An 18,592-nucleotide genomic window follows, 5' to 3' on the forward strand; every position below is an offset into this window, starting at 1 on the left:
GTGCAGAGGGAGTGTGTGATGGGACAGTGCAGAGGGAGTGTGTGATGGGACAGTGTAGAGGGAGTGTGTAATGGACAGTGTAGGGGGAGTGTGTGATCGGATGGTGTAGTGGGAGTGTGCGATGGGACAGTGTAGAGGGAGTGTGTGAGGGGACAGTGTAGAGGGAGTGTGTGATGGGAGAGTGTAGAGGGAGTGTGTGATGGGACAGTGTAGAGGGAGTGTGTGAGGGGACAGTGTAGAGGGAGTGTGTGATGGGAGAGTGTAGAGGGAGTGTGTGATGGGACAGTGTAGAGGGAGTGTGTAATGGACAGTATAGGGGGAGTGTGTGATGGGACGGTGTAGAGGGAGTGTGCGAATGGACAGTATTGGGGGAGTGTGTGATGGGACGGTGTAGAGGGAGTGTGAGATGGGACAGTGGAGAGGGAATTTCACACTGGGTCTCACCCATGTCCTGCGAGTGTGAGATGGGACGGTGTAGAAGGAGCTTCATTCTGTGTTGGCCCGTGTCCTGGGAGTGTGTGATGGGACAGTGTAGAGGGAGTTGCACTCAGTGTCTGACCCGTGCCCTGGGAGTGTGTGATGGGACAGTGTAGAGGGAGTGTGTGACGGACAGTGTAGGGGAAGTGTGTGATGGCACAGTGTAGAGGGAGTGAGTGATGGGACAGCGTAGAGGGAGTGTGTGATGGGACAGCGTAGAGGGACTGTGTGATGGACAGTGTAGAAGGAGTGTGTGTGGACAGTGTAGAGGGAGTGTGTGATGGAACAGAGTAGAGGGAGTGTGAGATGGGACCGTGTAGAGGGAGGGTGTGAGGGGAAAGTGTAGAGGGAGTGTGTGAGGGGACAGTGTAGAGGGAGTGTGTGATGGGACAGTGTAGAGGGAGTGTGCGATGGGACAGTGTAGAGGGAGTGTGTGATGGGAAAGTGTAGAGGGAGTGTGTGATGGACAGTGTAGAGGGAGTGTGTGATGGGTCAGTGTAGAGGGAGTGTGGGATGGACAGTGTAGAGGGAGTGTGTGATGGGAAAGTGTAGAGGGAGTGTGTGATGGACAGTGTAGAGGGAGTGTGTGATGGGACAGGTAGAGGGAATTTCACACTGGGTCTCACCCATGTCCTGGGAGTGTGAGATGGGACAGTGGAGAGGGAATTTCACACTGGGTCTCACCCATGTCCTGCGAGTGTGAGATGGGACGGTGTAGAAGGAGCTTCATTCTGTGTTGGCCCGTGTCCTGGGAGTGTGTGATGGGACAGTGTAGAGGGAGTTGCACTCAGTGTCTGACCCGTGCCCTGGGAGTGTGTGATGGGACAGTGTAGAGGGAGTGTGTGACGGACAGTGTAGGGGAAGTGTGTGATGGCACAGTGTAGAGGGAGTGAGTGATGGGACAGCGTAGAGGGAGTGTGTGATGGGACAGCGTAGAGGGACTGTGTGATGGACAGTGTAGAAGGAGTGTGTGTGGACAGTGTAGAGGGAGTGTGTGATGGAACAGAGTAGAGGGAGAGTGAGATGGGACCGTGTAGAGGGAGGGTGTGAGGGGAAAGTGTAGAGGGAGTGTGTGAGGGGACAGTGTAGAGGGAGTGTCTGATGGGACAGTGTAGAGGGAGTGTGTGATGGGACAGTGTAGAGTTACTGTGTGATGGACTATGTAGGGGGAGTGTGTGACGGGACGGTGCAGACGGAGTATGTGACGGGACAGCGTAGGGGAAGTGTGTGATGGGACAGTGTAGAGGGCGTCTGTGTATGGACAGTGTAGAGGGCGTCTGTGATGAACGGTGTAGGGGAAGTGTGTGATGGACGGTGTAGGGGGAGTCTGTGATGGGACGGTGTAGAGGGAGTGTGTGATGGGACAGTGTAGAGGCAGTGTGTGATGGGACGGAGTGTGTGATGGGACAGTGTAGATGGAGTGTGCGATGGGACAGTGTAGAGGGAGTGTGTGATGGACAGTGTAGGGGGAATGTCTGATGGGACAGTGCAGAGCGAGTGTGTGAGGAGACAGCGTAGAGGGAGTGTGTGATGGGACGGTGTAGAGGGAGAGTGTGATCGGACAGTGTAGAGGGAGAGTGTGATGGGACAGTGTAGAGGGAGTGTGTGATGGGACAGTGCAGAGGGAGTGTGTGATGGGACAGTGTAGGGCGAGTGTTTGTTGGACAGTGTAGAGGGTGTTTGTGATGGGACAGTGTAGAGGGAGTGTGTGAGAGGACAGTGTAGAGGGAGTGTGTGATGGGACAGTGCAGAGGGAGTGTGTGATGGGACAGTGTAGAGGGAGTGTGTAATGGAACAGTGTAGGGGGAGTGTGTGATCGGACGGTGTAGTGGGAGTGTGTGATGGGACAGTGTAGAGGGAGTGTGTGAGTGGACAGTGTAGAGGGAGTGTCTGCTGGGAGAGTGTAGAGGGAGTGTGTGATGGGACAGTGTAGAGGGAGTGTGTAATGGACAGTATAGGGGGAGTGTGTGATGGGACGGTGTAGAGGGAGTGTGTGATTGGACAGTGTAGAGGGAGTGTGTGATGGGACGGAGTGTGTGATGGGACAGTGTAGAGGGAGTGTGTGATGGGACAGTATAGAGGGAGTGTGTGATGGGACAGTGTAGAGGGAGTGTGTGATGGGACAGTGTAGAGGGAGTGTGTGATGGGACAGTGTAGAGGGAGTGTGTGATGGGACGCAGTGTGTGATGGGACGGTGTAGATGGAATGTGTGATGAGACGGTGTAGAGGGAGTGTGCGATGGGACAGTGTAGAGGGAGTGTGTGATGGACAGTGTAGGGGGAATGTCTGATGCGACAGTGTAGAGGGAGTGTCTGAATGGACAGTGTAGAGGGAGTGTGTGATGGACTGTGTAGGGGGAGTGTGTGATTGGATGGTGTAGACGGAGTGTGTGATGGGACTGTGTAGAGGGAGTGTCTGATGGGTCAGTGTTGAGGGAGTGTGTGATGGGACAGTGTAGAGGGAATATGTGTAGGGAGAGTGTGTGTTGGACAGTGTAGAGGGAGAGTGTGATGGGACAGTGTACAGGGAGTGTGTGAAAGACAGTGTAGGGGAAGTGTGTGATGTGACAGTGTAGGGGGAGTGTGTGATGGGGCAGCGTAGAGGGAGTGTGAAATGGGACCGTGTAGAGGGAGTGTGTGAGGGGACAGTGTAGAGGGAGTGTGTGAGGTGACAGTGTAGAGGGAGCGTGTGATGGGACGGTGCAGAGGGAGTGTGTGATGGGACGGTGCAGAGGGAGTGTGTGATGGGACGGTGCAGTGGGAGTGTGTGATGGGACAGCGTAGGGAAAGTGTGTGATGGGACAGTGTAGAGGGAGTGTGTGATGGACAGTGTAGGGGGAGTGTGTGATGGACAGTGCAGGGGGAATGTCTGATGGGACAGTGTGGAGCGAGTGTGTGAGGGGACAGTGTAGATGGAGAGTGTGATGGGACAGTGTAGAGGGAGTGTGTGATCGGACAGTGCAGAGGGAGTGTGTGATGGGACAGTGTAGACGGAGTGTGTCATGGGACAGTGCAGAGGGAGTGTGTGATGGGACAGTGTAGAGGGAGTGTGTTGTGGACAGTGCAGAGGGAACTTCACTCTGTGTCTGACCCGTGTCCTGGGAGTGTGTGATGGGACAGTGTAGACGGAGCTTCACTCTGTGTCTGACCCATGTCCTGGGAGTATGTGATGGGACAGTGTAGGGAGAGAGTGTGTTGGGACAACGTAGAGGGAGTTTCACTCCGTGCCTGACCTGTGCCCTGGGAGGGTGTGATGGGACAATGTAAAGGGAGCTTCACTCTGTATTTGACCATGGGAGTGTGTCATGGGACAGTGTAGAGGGAACTTCACTCTGTGTCTGACCCGTGTCCTGGGAGTGTGTGATGGGAGAGTGTAGAGGGAATTTCACTCAGTGTCTGACCCGTGCCCTGGGAGTGTGTGATGGGACAGTGTAGAGGGAGTTTGTGATGGGGCAGTGTAGGGGGAGTGTGTGATGGGATAGTTTAGAGGGAGTGTGTGATGGGACAGGGTAGAGGGAACTTCACTCTGTGTCTGACCCGTGTCCTGGGAGTGTGTGATGGGACGGTGTAGAGGGAGCTTCACTCTGTCTGACCAGTGTCCTGGGAGTGTGTTATGGGACAGTGTAGAGGGAGTTTCACTCTGTGTCTGCCCCGTGTACTGACAGTGTATATGGGATAGTGTAGAGGGAGTGTGTGATGGACAGTGTAGGGGGAGTGTTTGATGGGACAGTGCAGAGGGAGTGTGTGATGGACAGTGTAGGGGGAGTGTGTGATGGGACAGTGTAGAGGGAGTGTGTGATGGGACGGTGTAGAGGGAGTTTCACTCTGTGTCTGAACCGTGTCCTGGGAGTGTGTGATGGGACAGTGTAGAGGGAGTTTCACTCTGTATCTGACCAGTGTCCTGGGAGTGTGTGATGGGACAGTGTAGAAGGAGCGTGTGATGGAGCGTGTGATGGACAGTGTAGAGGGAGTGTGTGGTGGGACAGTGTAGAGGGAGTGTGTGATGGGATGGTGTAGAGGGAGTGTGTGATGGGATGGTGTAGAGGGAGTGTGTGATGGGACGGTGTAGAGTGAGTGTGTGATGGGACAGTGTAGAGGGAGTGTGTGATGGGACAGTGTAGAGGTAGTTTCACTCTGTGTTTCACCTGTGTCCTGATAGTGTGTGATGGGACAGTGTGGAGGGAGTTTCATTCTGTGTCTGACCCATGTCCTGGGAGTGTGCGAAGGGACAGTGTAGAGGGAGTTTGTGATGGGACAGTGTAGGGGGAGTGTGTGATGGGACAGTGTAGAGGGAACTTCGCTCTGTGTCTGACCCGTGTCCTGGGAGTGTGTGATGGGACAGTGCAGAGGGAGCTTCACTCTGTGTCTGACCCGTGTCCTGGGAGTGTGTGATGGGACAGTGTAGAGGGAGCTTCACTCTGTGTCTGACCAGTGTCCTGGGGGTGTGTTATGGGAAAGTGTAGAGGGAGTTTCACTCTGTATCTGACCGGTGTCCTGGGAGTGTGTGATTGGACAGTGTAGAGGGAGTTTCACTCTGTGTCTGATCCGTGTACTGACAGTGTGTGATGGGGCAGTGTAGAGGGAGTGTGTGATGGAACAGTGTAGAGGGAGTGTCTGATGGACAGTGTAGGGGGAGTGTGTGATGGGACAGTGTAGAGGGAGTGTTGTATGGACAGTGTAGGGGCAGTGTGTGATGGGACAGTGTCGAGGGAGTGCGTGATGGGACAGTGTAGAGGGAGTGTGTGATGGGACAGTGTAGAGGGAGTGTGTGATGGGACAGTGTAGGGAGTGTGTGTGAAGGGACAGTGTGGAGGGAGTGTGTGAAGGGACAGTGTGGAGGGAGTGTGTGATGGGACAGTGTAGAGGGAGTCTGTGATGGGAAGAGTGTAGAGGGAGTGTGTGATGGAAGTGTAGGGGGAGTGTGTGATGGGACAGTTTAGAGGGAGTTTCACTCTGTGTTTCACCTGTGTCCTGAGAGTGTGTGATGGGACAGTGTAGGGGGAGTGTGTGACGGGACGGTGTAGAGGGAGTGTGTGATGGGACAGTGAAGAGGGAGTGTGTGATGGACAGTGTAGGGGGAGTCTGTGATGGGACAGTGTAGAGGGAGTGTGTGATGGAACAGTATAGAGGGAGTTTCAGTCTGTGTCTGACCCGTGTCCTGGGAGTGTGTGATGGGACAGTGTAGAGGGAGTTTCTCTCTGTGTCTCACCTGTGTCCTGACAGTCTGTATGGGACAGTGTAGAGGGAGTGTGTGATGGTACAGTGTAGAGCGAGTGTGTGATGGGACAGTGAAGAGGGAGTGTGTGATGGACAGTGTAGGGGGAGTGTGTTATGGGACAGTGTAGAGGGAGTGTGTGATGTTGCAGTGTAGGGGGAGTGTGTGATGTTGCAGTGTAGGGGGAGTGTGTGATGGACAGTGTAGGGGGAGAGTGTGATGGGACGGTGTAAAGGGAGTGTATGATGGTACAGTGTAGAGCGAGTGTGTGATGGGACAGTATAGAGGGAGTGTGTGATGGGACAGTGTAGGGGGAGTGTGTGATGTGACAGTGTATGGGGAGTGTGTGATGTGACAGTGTAGGGGGAGTGTGCGATGGACAGTGTAGGGGGAGTGTGTGATGGGACGGTGTAAAGGGAGTGTATGATGGGATAGTGTAGAGGGAGTGTGTGATGGGACAGTTTAGAGGGAGTTTCACTCTGTGTCTCACCTGTGTCCTGAGAGTGTGTGATGGGACAGTGTAGGGGGAGTGTGTGACGGGACGGTGTAGAGGGAGTGTGTGATGGGACAGTGAAGAGGGAGTGTGTGATGGACAGTGTAGGGGGAGTGTGTGATGGGACAGTGTAGAGGAAGTGTGTGATGGAACAGTATAGAGGGAGTTTCAGTCTGTGTCTGACCCGTGTCCTGGGAGTGTGTGATGGGACAGTGTAGAGGGAGTTTCTCTCTGTGTCTCACCTGTGTCCTGACAGTCTGTATGGGACAGTGTAGAGGGAGTGTGTGATGGTACAGTGTAGAGCGAGTGTGTGATGGGACAGTGAAGAGGGAGTGTGTGATGGACAGTGTAGGGGGAGTGTGTGATGGGACAGTGTAGAGGGAGTGTGTGATGTTGCAGTGTAGGGGGAGTGTGTGATGTTGCAGTGTAGGGGGAGTGTGTGATGGACAGTGTAGGGGGAGAGTGTGATGGGACGGTGTAAAGGGAGTGTATGATGGGACAGTATAGAGGGAGTGTGTGACGGGACAGTGTAGGGGGAGTGTGTGATGTGACAGTGTATGGGGAGTGTGTGATGTGACAGTGTAGGGGGAGTGTGCGATGGATAGTGTAGGGGGAGTGTGTGATGGGACGGTGTAAAGGGAGTGTATGATGGGATAGTGTAGAGGGAGTGTGTGATGGACAGTGTAGGGGGAGTGTGTGATGGGACAGTGTAGAGGGAGTGTGTGAGGGGACAGTGTAGAGGGAGTGTGTGATGGGACGGTGCAGAGGGAGTGTGTGATGGGACAGTATCGCGGGAGTGTGTGATGGGACGGTGTAGAGGGAGTGTCACTCTGTGTCTGACCCGTGTCCTGGGAGTGTGTGATGGGACAGTGTAGAGGGAGTGTGTGATGGAAAGTGTAGAGGGAGTGTGTGATGGGACAGTGTAGGGGGAGTGTGTGATGGGACAGTGTAGGGGGAGTGTGTGATGGGACAGTGTAGAGGGAGTGTGTGATGGGACACTGTAGAGGTAGTGTGCGAAGGACAGTGTAGAGGGAGTGTGTGACGGGACAGTGTAGGGGCAGTGTGTGACAGGACAGTGTAGAGTGTCGGTGTGATGGGACGGGGTAGAGGTAGTTTCACTCTGTGTCTGACCCGTGTCCCGGTAGTGTGTGAGGGGACAGTGTAGAGGGAGTGTGTGATGGACAGTGTAGGCAGAGTGTGTGACGGGACAGTGTAGAGGGAGTATGTGATGGACAGTGTAGAGCGAGTGTGTGATGGGACAGTGTAGAGGGAGTGTGTGATAGACAGTGTAGGGGGAGTGTGTGATGGGACGGTGTAGAGGGAGTGTGTGATGGGACAGTGCAGAGGGAGTGTGTGATGGGACAGTGTAGGGGGAGTGTGTGATGGACAGTGTAGGGGGAGTGTGTGATGGACAGTGTAGAGGGAGTGTGTGATGGGATGGTGTAGGGGGAGTGTGTGATGGGACGGTGTAGAAGGAGTGTGTGATGGGACAGTGTAGGGGGAGTGTGTGATGGGACGGTGTAGAGGGAGTGTGTGATGGGACAGTGTAGAGGGAGTGTGTGATAGACAGTGTAGGGGGAGTGTGTGATGGGATGGTGTAGGGGGAGTGTGTGATGGGACGGTGTAGAAGGAGTGTGTGATGGGACAGTGTAGGGGGAGTGTGTGATGGGACGGTGTAGAGGGAGTGTGTGATGGGACAGTGTAGAGGGAGTGTGTGATAGACAGTGTAGGGGGAGTGTGTGATGGGACGGTGTAGGGGGAGTGTGTGATGGGACGGTGTAGGGGGAGTGTGTGATGGGACGGTGTAGAGGGAGTGTGTGATGGGACAGTGTAGAGGGATTGTGTGATGGGACAGTGTAGAGGGAGTGTGTGATGGGACAGTGTAGAGGGAGTGTGTGATGGGACGGTGTAGAGCGAGTTTCCCTCTGTGTCTGACCCGTGTCCTGGGAGTGTGTGATGGGACAGTGTAGAGGTTGTGTGTGATGGGAGAGTGTAGAGGGAGTGTGTGATAGACAGTGTAGAGGGAGTGTGTGATGGGACGGGGTAGAGGGGGTTTCACTCTGTGTCTGACCCGTGTCCTGGTAGTGTGTGATGGGACAGTGTAGAGGGAGTGTGTGATGGGATGGTGTAGCGAGTGTGTGATGCGACAGTGTAGAGGGAGCTTCACTCTGTGTCTCACTTGTGTCCTGAGAGTGTGTGATGGGACAGTGAAGAGGGAGTTTCAGTGTGTGTTTGACCCGCGTCCTGGGAGTGTGTGATGGGACAGTTTAGAGGGAGCTTCACTCTGTGTCTGACCCGTGTCCTGGGAGTGTGTGATGGGACAGTGTAGAGGGAGTGTGTGATGGGACAGTATAGAGGGAGTGTGTGATGGGACAGTGCAGAGGGAGTGTGTGATGGACAGTGTAGGCAGAGTGTGTGATGGGACAGTGTAGAGGGAGTATGTGATGGACAGTGTAGAGCGAGTGTGTGATGGGACAGTGTAGAGGGAGTGTGTGATGGGACAGTGTAGAGGGAGTGTGTGATGGACAGTGTAGGGGGATTGTGTGATGGGACAGTGCAGAGGGAGTGTGTGATGGGACAGTGCAGAGGGAGTGTGTGATGGGACAGTGTAGGGGGAGTGTGTGATGGACAGTGTAGGGGGAGTGTGTGATGGACAGTGTAGGGGGAGTGTGTGATGGGACGGTGTAGAGGGAGTGTTTGATGGTACAGTGTAGGGGGAGTGTGTGATGGGACGGTGTAGAGGGAGTGTGTGATGGACAGTGTAGGGGGAGTGTGTGATGGGATGGTGTTGAGGGAGTGTGTGATGGGACGGTGTAGGGGAGTGTGTGATGGGACGGTGTAGGGGAGTGTGTGATGGGACAGTGTAGAAGAAGTGTCTGATGGGACAGTGTAGAGGGAGTGTGTAATGGGACAGTGTAGAGGGAGTGTGTGATGGGACGGTGTAGAGCGAGTTTCACTCTGTGTCTGACCCGTGTTCTGGGAGTGTGTGATGGGACAGTGTTGAGAGAGTGTGTGTGATGGTCAGTGTAGAGGGAGTGTCATATGGGACAGTGTAGAGGGAGTGTGTGATGGACAGTGTAGAGGGAGTGTGTCATGGGACAGTGTAGAGGGAGCCTTTCTCTGTGTCTGGCCGGTGCTCAGCTGCCTACCGTTCGGTTGGACACTGAGATCCACCAGTGAGACGCTCTTTTCCTTGACCTTCTGCCAGTGTCCATCTGGGTCCTGGAGCCACTGTGCAGCCACACAGTCGTAGCGGCCGGCATCCTCCGGCCGAACATGCTGGAGGTGGAGGTGGTAGGAGTCGTGCCCCAGCCTCTGCAGCCCGACCTCTCCCTGTATGAAGCGGCTCCAGAAGGGCCCCCCTGGTTCGGAACTCAGCACCTGGTCCTGGTCCAGCCCTGCTACCATCCGCTGTGCACGCCTGTCCCCAGTCACCAGCACAAAGTGCACGGACAGGTGTGTGTGTAGCGCGGACAGCGAGGCTGCCTGGCAACGGAGTGCAAAGGGCTTACCCTCCTGGAGGGAGAGGGTGACTGGTGACTCCTCTGGGGCTGTCAGCTGCAGGGTGTCCGGCAGTACTGGGCAGGGGACAGAGATGGAGAAGATGGGGAGAGTGGGGGGTTGGGGTTGGGGTTGGTGTTGGATGGGGCGGAAATTGGGAAGGGTGAGCAGGGAGTGGGAATTGCCGAAGAGATGCAGCGGGAGAGATAAAGAGAACAATGATTAGTTACAATGAGACACACATCATCCACATCCCTTAGACCAGAATCCATCCCATTCACTTTCACTGTTCGCACTGCCATTGGACCCATCTCTCAACAGTCACTCCCAGTGTCCACATCCCTAATAGGCAAGGGTGTCTCAGATCATGTCCACAGCATTCTAAAGAGGAAGTGTTGTACATATCAAACCAACAACATTGGCAGGAAAAGGGAGGAGATCCAGAAGAGAGATTCTAGGGAGCTAGGTAGGAAGCTGAAAAGCAGGACCACCGGTGTTGTTGCCTGTGCCGTGCACCAGTGAAGGTGAGAATAGGATCAGTTGGTAGATGAATGCATGGCTGAAGAATTAGTGCAGGAGGCAGGGTTTCAAACTTCTGGGTCATTGAATTCTCTTCTGGAGAAGGTACAACAGTGTGCAGTGAGACTGAAGAAGGACATACAGAGTAAAAGATGGGCAAGAGTGGATATCAGACTGCTGCAAAATATGCTGGAGAGGTAGTAATGGAGGACAAGGAAATGGCTGAGGAATATAATAATGAACATAATAGGGACCAGAAGTGTGTCAAGTTGCCATTACTAGGGAGAAAGATCTTGGGAATTGAAAGATCTTGAGGTAGATAAGTCACCAGGAGCAGATGGTGTACACTCCAGGGAAGAGGTGGTTGAAGAGGTTGTGGCATTAGTATGATCTTTTAACGATGACCAGATTCTGGCATGGTTCCAGAGGTCTGGAAAATTGCAAATGTCCCTCCACTCATCAAGAAGGGAGAGAGGCAGAAGGAAGGAAATTAGTCTGACCTCAATGGTTGGGAGGATGTTGGAGTTTATTGTTAAGGCTGTGGTTTCAGGGTACTTGGAGGTACATGCTAAAACAGGCTGTAGTCAGCATCATTTCCTGAAGGGAAAATCGTGCCTGACAAACCTGTTGAAACTCTTTGAAGACATGACAAGCAAGACAGATGAAGGAGAGTCAGCTGACGATGGTTACTTGGATTTTCAGAAGGCCTTTTACAAGGGTCCATATAAGACTTCTGAACAAGATATTACAGGAAAGATATGAGCATGGATAGAGCATTGGTTGACTGGCAGGAGGAAAAAGGTGGGAATAAAGGGAGCCCTTTCTGTTTGGAGTGTGGTGAGAATGCTTAAGAAGCTAGAAAAGAACTATCAAGAAGTTAATTAGGAGAGCTAGGAGGGGCCATGAAAATTCCTTGGCGAGTAGGATTAAAGGCAATATGGCCCTCTATATATACACCAAAAGAAAGAAGATAACTAGGATCACACAAGGATAATGGAGTGCTCATATGCTTGGTGGGCGAGGTCCTAAATGAGAACCTTGGGTCAATATTTACCATGCAGAAGGACATGGAGATCAGTATGGAATGTAAAGCATTTTGATATAATGTAAAATATCATGCTGTGTCTCTTAACATAGAACACAGAATAGTACAGCACAGTACAGGCCCTTCGGCCCACAATGTTGTGCCGACCCTCAAACCCTGCCTCCCATATAAGCCCCCAACTTAAATTCCTCCATATACCTGTCTAGTGGTCTCTTAAACTTCACTAGTGTATCTGCCTCCACCACTGACTCAGGCAGTGCATTCCATGCACCAACCACTCTCTGAGTGAAAAACCTTCCTCTAATATCCCCCTTGAACTTCCCACCCCTTACCTTAAAGCCATGTCCTCTTGTATTGAGCAGTGGTGCCCTGGGGAAGAGGCGCCGGCTATCCACTCTATCTATTCCTGTTACTATCTTGTACACCTCTATCATGTCTCCTCTCATCCTCCTTCTCTCCAAAGAGTAAAGCCCTAGCTCTCTTAATCTCTGATCATAATGCATACTTTCTAAACCAGGCAGCATCCTGGTAAATCTCCTCTGTACCCTTTCCAATGCTTCCACATCCTTCCTATAGTGAGGTGACCAGAACTGGACACAGTACTCCAAGTGTGGCCTAACCAGAGTTTTATAGAGCTGCATCATTACATCGCGACTCTTAAACTCTATCCATAGACTTATGAAAGCTAACACCCCATAAGCTTCCTTAACTACCCTATCCACCTGTGAGGCAACTTTCAGGGATCTGTGGACATGTACCCCGAGATCCTTCTAGTCCTCCACACTACCAAGTATCCTGCCATTTACTTTGTACTCTGCCTTGGAGTTTGTCCTTCCAAAATGTACCACCTCACATTTCTCCGGGTTGAACTCCATCTGCCACTTCTCAGCCCACTCCTGCATCCTATCAATGTCTCTCTGCAATCTTTGACAATCCTCTACACTATCACCACCAACCTTTGTGTTGTCTGCAAACTTGGCAACCCACCCTTCTACCCCCACATCCAGATCATTAATAAAAATCACGAAAAGTAGAGGTCCCAAAACAGATCCTTGTGGGACACCACTAGTCACAATCCTCCAATCTAAATGTGCTCCCTCCACCACCACCCTCTGCCTTGTGCAGGCAAGCCAATTCTGAATCCACCTGGTCAAACTTCCCTGGATCCCATGCCTTCTAACTTTCTGAATAAGCCTACCGTGTGGAACCTTGTCAAATGCCTTACTAAAATCCATATAGATCACATCCACTGCACTACCCTCATCTATATGCCTGGTCATCTCCTCAAAGAACTCTATCAGGCTTGTTAGACACGATCTGTCCTTCACAAAGCCATGCTGACTGTCCCTGATCAGATCATGATTCTCTAAGTGCCTATAGATCCTATCTCTAAGAATCTTTTCCAACAGCTTTCCCAACACAGGCGTAAGGCTCACTGGTCTATAATTACCCAGACTATCCCTACTACCTTTTCTGAACAAGGGGACAACATTCGCCTCCCTCCAATCCTCTGGTACCATTCCTGTGGACAACGAGAACATAAAGATCCTAGCCAGAGGCTCAGCAATCTCTTCTCTCGCCTCGTGGAGCAGCCTGGGGAATATTTCGTCAGGCCCCGGGGATTTATCTGTCCTAATGTATTTTAACAACTCCAACACCTCTTCTCCCTTAATATCAACATGCTCCAGAACATCAGTGGTGGTAGAGAATTGCTTCTCTGAGTGGAGGCCTGTGACTAGTGGTGTGCCTCAGGGATCAGTGCTGGGTCTCATTGTTATTTGTTATCTATATCAATGATCTGGATGATAATGTGGTAAATTGGATCTGCAAATTTGCTGATGATACAAAGATTGGAGGTGTAGTAGACAGTGAGGAAGGTTTTCAGAGCCTGCAGAGGGACTTGGACCAGCTGGAAAAATGGGCTGAAAAATGGCAGATGGAGTTTAATACAGATAAGTGTGAGGTATTGCACATTGGAAGGACAAACCAAGGTAGAACTTACAGGGTTAATGGTAAGGCACTGAGGAGTGCAGTAGAACAGAGGGATCTGGGAATACAGATACAAAATTCCCTAAAAGTGCCGTCACAAGTAGATAGGGTCGTAAAGAGAGCTTTTGGTACATTGGCCTTTATTAATCAAAGTATTGAGTATAAGAGCTGGAATGTTATAATGAGGTTGTATAAGGCATTGGTGAGGCCGAAATGGAGTATTGTGTTCAGTTTTGGTCACCAAATTACAGGAAGGATATAAATAAGGTTGAAAGAGTGCAGAGAAGGTTTACAAGTATGTTGCCAGGACTTGAGAAACTCAGTTACAGAGAAAGGTTGAATAGGTTAGGACTTTATTCCCTGGAGCGTAGAAGAATGAGGGGAGATTTGATAGAGGTATATACAATTATGATGGGTATAGATAGAGTGAATGCAAGCAGGCTTTTTCCACTGAGGCAAGGGGAGAAACAAACCAGACGACATGGGTTAAGGGTGAGGGGGGAAAAGTTTAAAGGGAACATTAGGGGCGGGCTTCTTCACACAGAGAGTGGTGGGAGTATGGAATGAGCTGCCAGATGAGGTGGTAAATGCGGGTTCTTTTTTAACATTAAAGAATAAATTGGACAGATACATGGATGGGAGGTGTATGGAGGGATATGGTCCGTGTGCAAGTCAGTGGGACTAGGCAGAAAATGGTTCGGCACAGCCAAGAAGGGCCAAAAGGCCTGTTTCTGTGCTGTAGTTTCTATGGTTTCTATCAACTTCACATCATATTGTCCTCACCAACAAGTTCCCTCTCATTGGTGAATAACGAAGAAAAGTATTCATTGAGGACCTCGCTCACTTCCACAGCCTCCAGGCACACCTTCCCACCTTTATCTCTAATCGGTCCTACCTTCACTCCTGTCATCATTTTTTTCTTCACATAATTGAAGAATGCCTTGGGGTTTTCCTTTACCCTACTTGCCAAGGCCTTCTCATGCCCCCTTCTTGCTCTTCTCAGCCCCTTCTTAAGCTCCTTTCTTGCTACTCTATATTCCTCAATAGACCCATCTGATCCTTGCTTCCTAAACCTCATGCATGCTGCCTTCTTCCACCTGACTAGATTTTCCACCTCACTTGTCACCCATGGTTCCTTCACCCTACCATTCTTTATCTTCCTCACCGAGACAAATTTATCCCTAACATCCGCAAGAGATCTCTAAACATCGACCACATGTCCATAGTACATTTCCCTGCAAAAACATCATCCCAATTCACACCTGCAAGTTCTAGCCTTATAGCCTCATAATTTGCCTTTCCCCAATTAAAAATTTTCCTGTCCTCTCTGATTCTATCCTTTTCCATGATAATGCTAAAGGCCAGGGAGCGGGGTCACTGTCCCCCAGACGCTCACCCACTGAGAGATCTGTGACCTGACCCGGTTCATTACCTAATACTAGATCTAGTATGGCATTCCCCCGGTCGGCCTGTCCACATACTGAGACAGGAACCCGTCCTGGACACACTTAACAAACTCTGAATAACATTAAAATAGATATGTCCTCACATTCTGATGGAATATACCCCAGGTTATTGAGAGAGGGTGGAGATTTGATTGCTGGTGTCTTGACCAAGAGCTTAGTGTCCTCTTTAGCCACAGGAAAGATCCTGAAGGATTTAGAAACACAGAAAACCTACTGCACAATACAGATTTCCGAGTAGTTGTTCTATTATTCAAGAGGAGAAGTAGAGCTAATGCAGGAAACTATAGACTGGTAAGTCTCATCTTAGTGGTCGGCAAGTTCTGCAGAGGATTCTTAGGGATAGGATTTATGAGCATTTGGGAAACAATGGCTTAGTTAGGGAGAGTTAGTATGCCTTTGTGTGGGGCAAGTAGTGTCTTACTAACTTGATTGAGTCTTTTATGGAGGTGAGGTGATTGATGAAGGTAAAGCCCTGGATGTTGGCTACATGGATTTTAGTAAGGTGTTTGACAAGGTCTCTTAAGAGAGGCTCATCCATGAGATTAAGAACAAGTTGGACTGTTTTCTCTGGAGCAGCAGAGTCTGGGGAGAAATCCGATGGAAGTTTGTAAGTTTATGAGAGGCAAAGATGGAGCAGACAGCTGGTATCTTTTTCCCAGAGCTGGAAGATCCAATACTAGAGGTCACGTGTTTAAGGTGAGGGAGGGCAAGTTCAAAACATATGTGCAGGACAAGTTTTATTTTACACAGAGTGCGGTGGGTACTTGGAATATGCTGTAAGAGATGCAAGAACAATGGAGGTGGTTAAGGGGCCCTCAGAGAGGCACCTAGAAGGATGTGGACATTGGATCGGCAGAAGGAGTTAGTTCAGTTAGTTATTTAAATAATAATTTAATCAGTTTGGCACAAAATTATTGGCCAAAGAGCCTCTCCCCATTCTGCATTCTACAGAACCGCCCCGTTCCAGTTTCCCAGCCTACCTCTCAGCGTGACATAGGCCCTGTCCGGATCGTGGTGTCCCCCAGCCGCTGGAGGGACACAACATTCCAAGTCGCCCGCATCAGTTTTGCGAAGCTTCCTTATGAGTAGCTGGACGGAGCTTGGAGAGGTGCGTCTGATGTGGATTTCCCCCGCCAGTACTCTGTGCTGGAAGCTAGCATGGGTAAATGCTTCATTCCGAGTGCTGATCAAACCCATTTTCAGTGGGGGCTCTGAGGGATGAAGCAGGGACCATTCAAAATCCAGCCCATCAGACCCCTTGTAGTGTGACACATTGCAGGAGAGTGAGACATGGCTTCCCTCAACCCTGTGGAGGGGCCCTTGAGGAACAGCAACTCTTGACAACTTCGCCAATGCTGCAAGGGAAATACGGTCACAAGAACAGGCTTCATACCGTCTGCACTCCCAATGGGCCCCACCCTTCCCACTCACCACCACCGTCTGCACTCCCAGTGGGCCCCACCCTTCCCACTCACCACCACCATCCACACTCCCAGTGGGCCCCACCCTTCCCGCTCACTACCACCATCCACACTCCAAATGGGCCCCACCCTTCCACCGTCCACAATCCCAACGGGCCCCACCCTTCCCACTCACTTCCACCGTCCACACTCCCAATAGGCCCCACCCTTCCACCGTCCACACTCCCAACGGGCCCCACCCTTCCCACTCACTTCCACCGTCCACACTCCCAATAGGCCCCACCCTTCCACCGTCCACACTCCCAACGGGCCCCACCCTTCCCACTCACTCCTCCCGTCCACACTCCCAACGGGCCCCACCCTTCCCACTCACTTCCACCGTCCACACTCCCAACAGGCCCCACCCTTCCCACTCACTTCCACCGTCCACACTCCCAACAGGCCCCACCCTTCCCACTCACTACCAATATTCCCTCTAATTTTTAGTAGTCTGTGTGCGCAAAAATATTATGTTGTGAAATTTTTTTTTCCTGTGACAAAAGTATGTGCGCACTGAATGCACACATGGCATAGTCTATGTAGGTTTACAAAATATTTGACATAAAACTGCACAGAATAACAACAAAATAACATACATATTTAAGTCACTCAGTTATTTTTTCTCTCTCCTGTCTTTGGCATTTACCCATTCTTTGTAAACTCTATCTAAACTAATAAAACTTCCATCCAATTGACAGCTTTTGATTCTCATTAACATCTTGAAATGACATTCACCTAGGATTCTCAGCTGTACAAACCGGAACAGGAATGGTGAGGTGACGTAAACTAGTGATGTGCATTGTGGTATTTGAAAAACCGACTACTGTAATTAGTTAACAGAAACAGTTAGCTAAAAGATTATTTTCAATAAGTATAATTATCAATTACTGCATTATTTTAGGTAACTAACCTTTTGTGCACACATTAATTTCCTTTGTGCGCTGGTTGAAAAACGTGTGAGTATGCACATAGGCACAACTTCGAGGGAACTATGCTACTACCACCATCCATACTGCCAATGAGCCCCACCCTTCCCACTCACTACCACCATCCACACTCCCAATGAGCCCCACTCTTCCCATTTACACCTACTGTCTACACCATAGTGGATCCCATCCTTTCCCAGGATCTGAACTCCCAATGGACCCAAACCCATCCCACTCCTATCCACCGTGTGCACTTCTAACAGACCCCACCCTTTCCACCCATTTCCACTGTCCACACACAACAGATCCAAGCCCTACCCACTCACTCCCGCTGTCCATAAAACCAAGAGAGCCCACCCTTCCAATTAACCCTCAGTATCTGCATTCCCAACCAACCCAACCTTTGCCCCACACTCCCACCAATCACCCTCCAAATGGAACTCACCCTTCCGACCCACTCCCAACCAACCCAACTCTTGCCCCACACTCCCACCAATCACCCTCCAAATGGACCTCACCCCTTACGATCCACTCCCACTGGACTTGTATGCCTTCTCACCATCTGCATAACCAATGGATCCCAACCCTTCCCACTCCTTCCAACGTCCACACTCCCAACAGACCTGATCCCTTCCCACTCACACACCACCGTCTGCATTCCCAATGGATCCCACCACTTCCCACTCCTTCCAACGTCCACACTCCCAACAGACCTGAACCCTTCCCACCCACACAACAGCACCGTCTACATTCCCAGTGGACCCGAGATGCTTCTAACTCAGTACTATTGGACCCAGCCAGTTCCCACTCATTCCCAACTGGGAGTATATGATTGGACAGTGCAGAGGGAGTTTCACTCTATGTTTAACCCATTCCCAGGGAGTGTGTGATGGAATAGTGTAGAGGGAGTTTCAGTCTCTGTCTGACCCGTGTCCTGGGAGTGTGTGATGGGACAGTGCAGAGGGAGCTTCACTCTATGTCTGACCCATTCCCTGGGAGTGTGTGATGGGACAGTGTAGAGGGAGTTTCACTCTGTGTCTGACCAGTGCCCTGGGAGTGTGAGGGAGATTCACTCTGTGCCTGACCCTGGGAGTGTATGCAGGGACAGTGTAGAGGGAGCTTCACTCTGTGTTTAACCCCAGGAGTGCATGATTGGATAGTGCAGAGGGAGCTACACTCTGTATCTAACCCCAGGAGGCTCCTAGTTGGTCTAGTTTGAAGCCGAGCTGTTCCCCTGAGCCACTGGAAACGTGTTTTTAAGTGTCTTTCAGAAAACGTGTTTAAAAATAGATGTGTAAATGCACAGTGGATGATACACAGGCAGACAGAGAGAGAGAGAGAGCGAGCAACGCCTCTCCATCTGTCCTGTCACCAGCACATTCCCTTTCTCCACCCGACTCTCCACTCCATTCACCTTCCCCTCCCCTGAACCCCTGTCCCTTATCCTCCCACAAATTTCCTTTTCTACCTCCTGCTGTTTCTCCAATCTGTTCATCCCACTG

General features: G+C 51.1%; 1 protein-coding gene across 1 annotated transcript in view; it reads right to left on the reverse strand.

Moving 5' to 3' along the window:
- The window catches only part of igsf8 (immunoglobulin superfamily, member 8), a 60,939-nt gene extending 44,942 nt beyond the window's left edge, over positions 1 to 15,997 (reverse strand). The window contains exons 1-2 of the mRNA XM_072249941.1: positions 15,685 to 15,997; positions 9,334 to 9,762 (exon numbers count right to left, since the gene is read on the reverse strand). Of these exons, the coding sequence (XP_072106042.1) occupies positions 9,334 to 9,762; positions 15,685 to 15,901 (646 nt within the window). The 5' untranslated portion in view covers positions 15,902 to 15,997. The remainder of the gene's footprint in view (positions 1 to 9,333; positions 9,763 to 15,684) is intronic.
- Positions 15,998 to 18,592: the final 2,595 nt, after the last annotated feature.

The sequence above is a fragment of the Mobula birostris genome, unplaced genomic scaffold, assembly GCF_030028105.1.
Source record: "Mobula birostris isolate sMobBir1 unplaced genomic scaffold, sMobBir1.hap1 scaffold_1023, whole genome shotgun sequence".
In the NCBI taxonomy this organism is placed as follows: Eukaryota; Metazoa; Chordata; class Chondrichthyes; order Myliobatiformes; family Myliobatidae; genus Mobula; species Mobula birostris.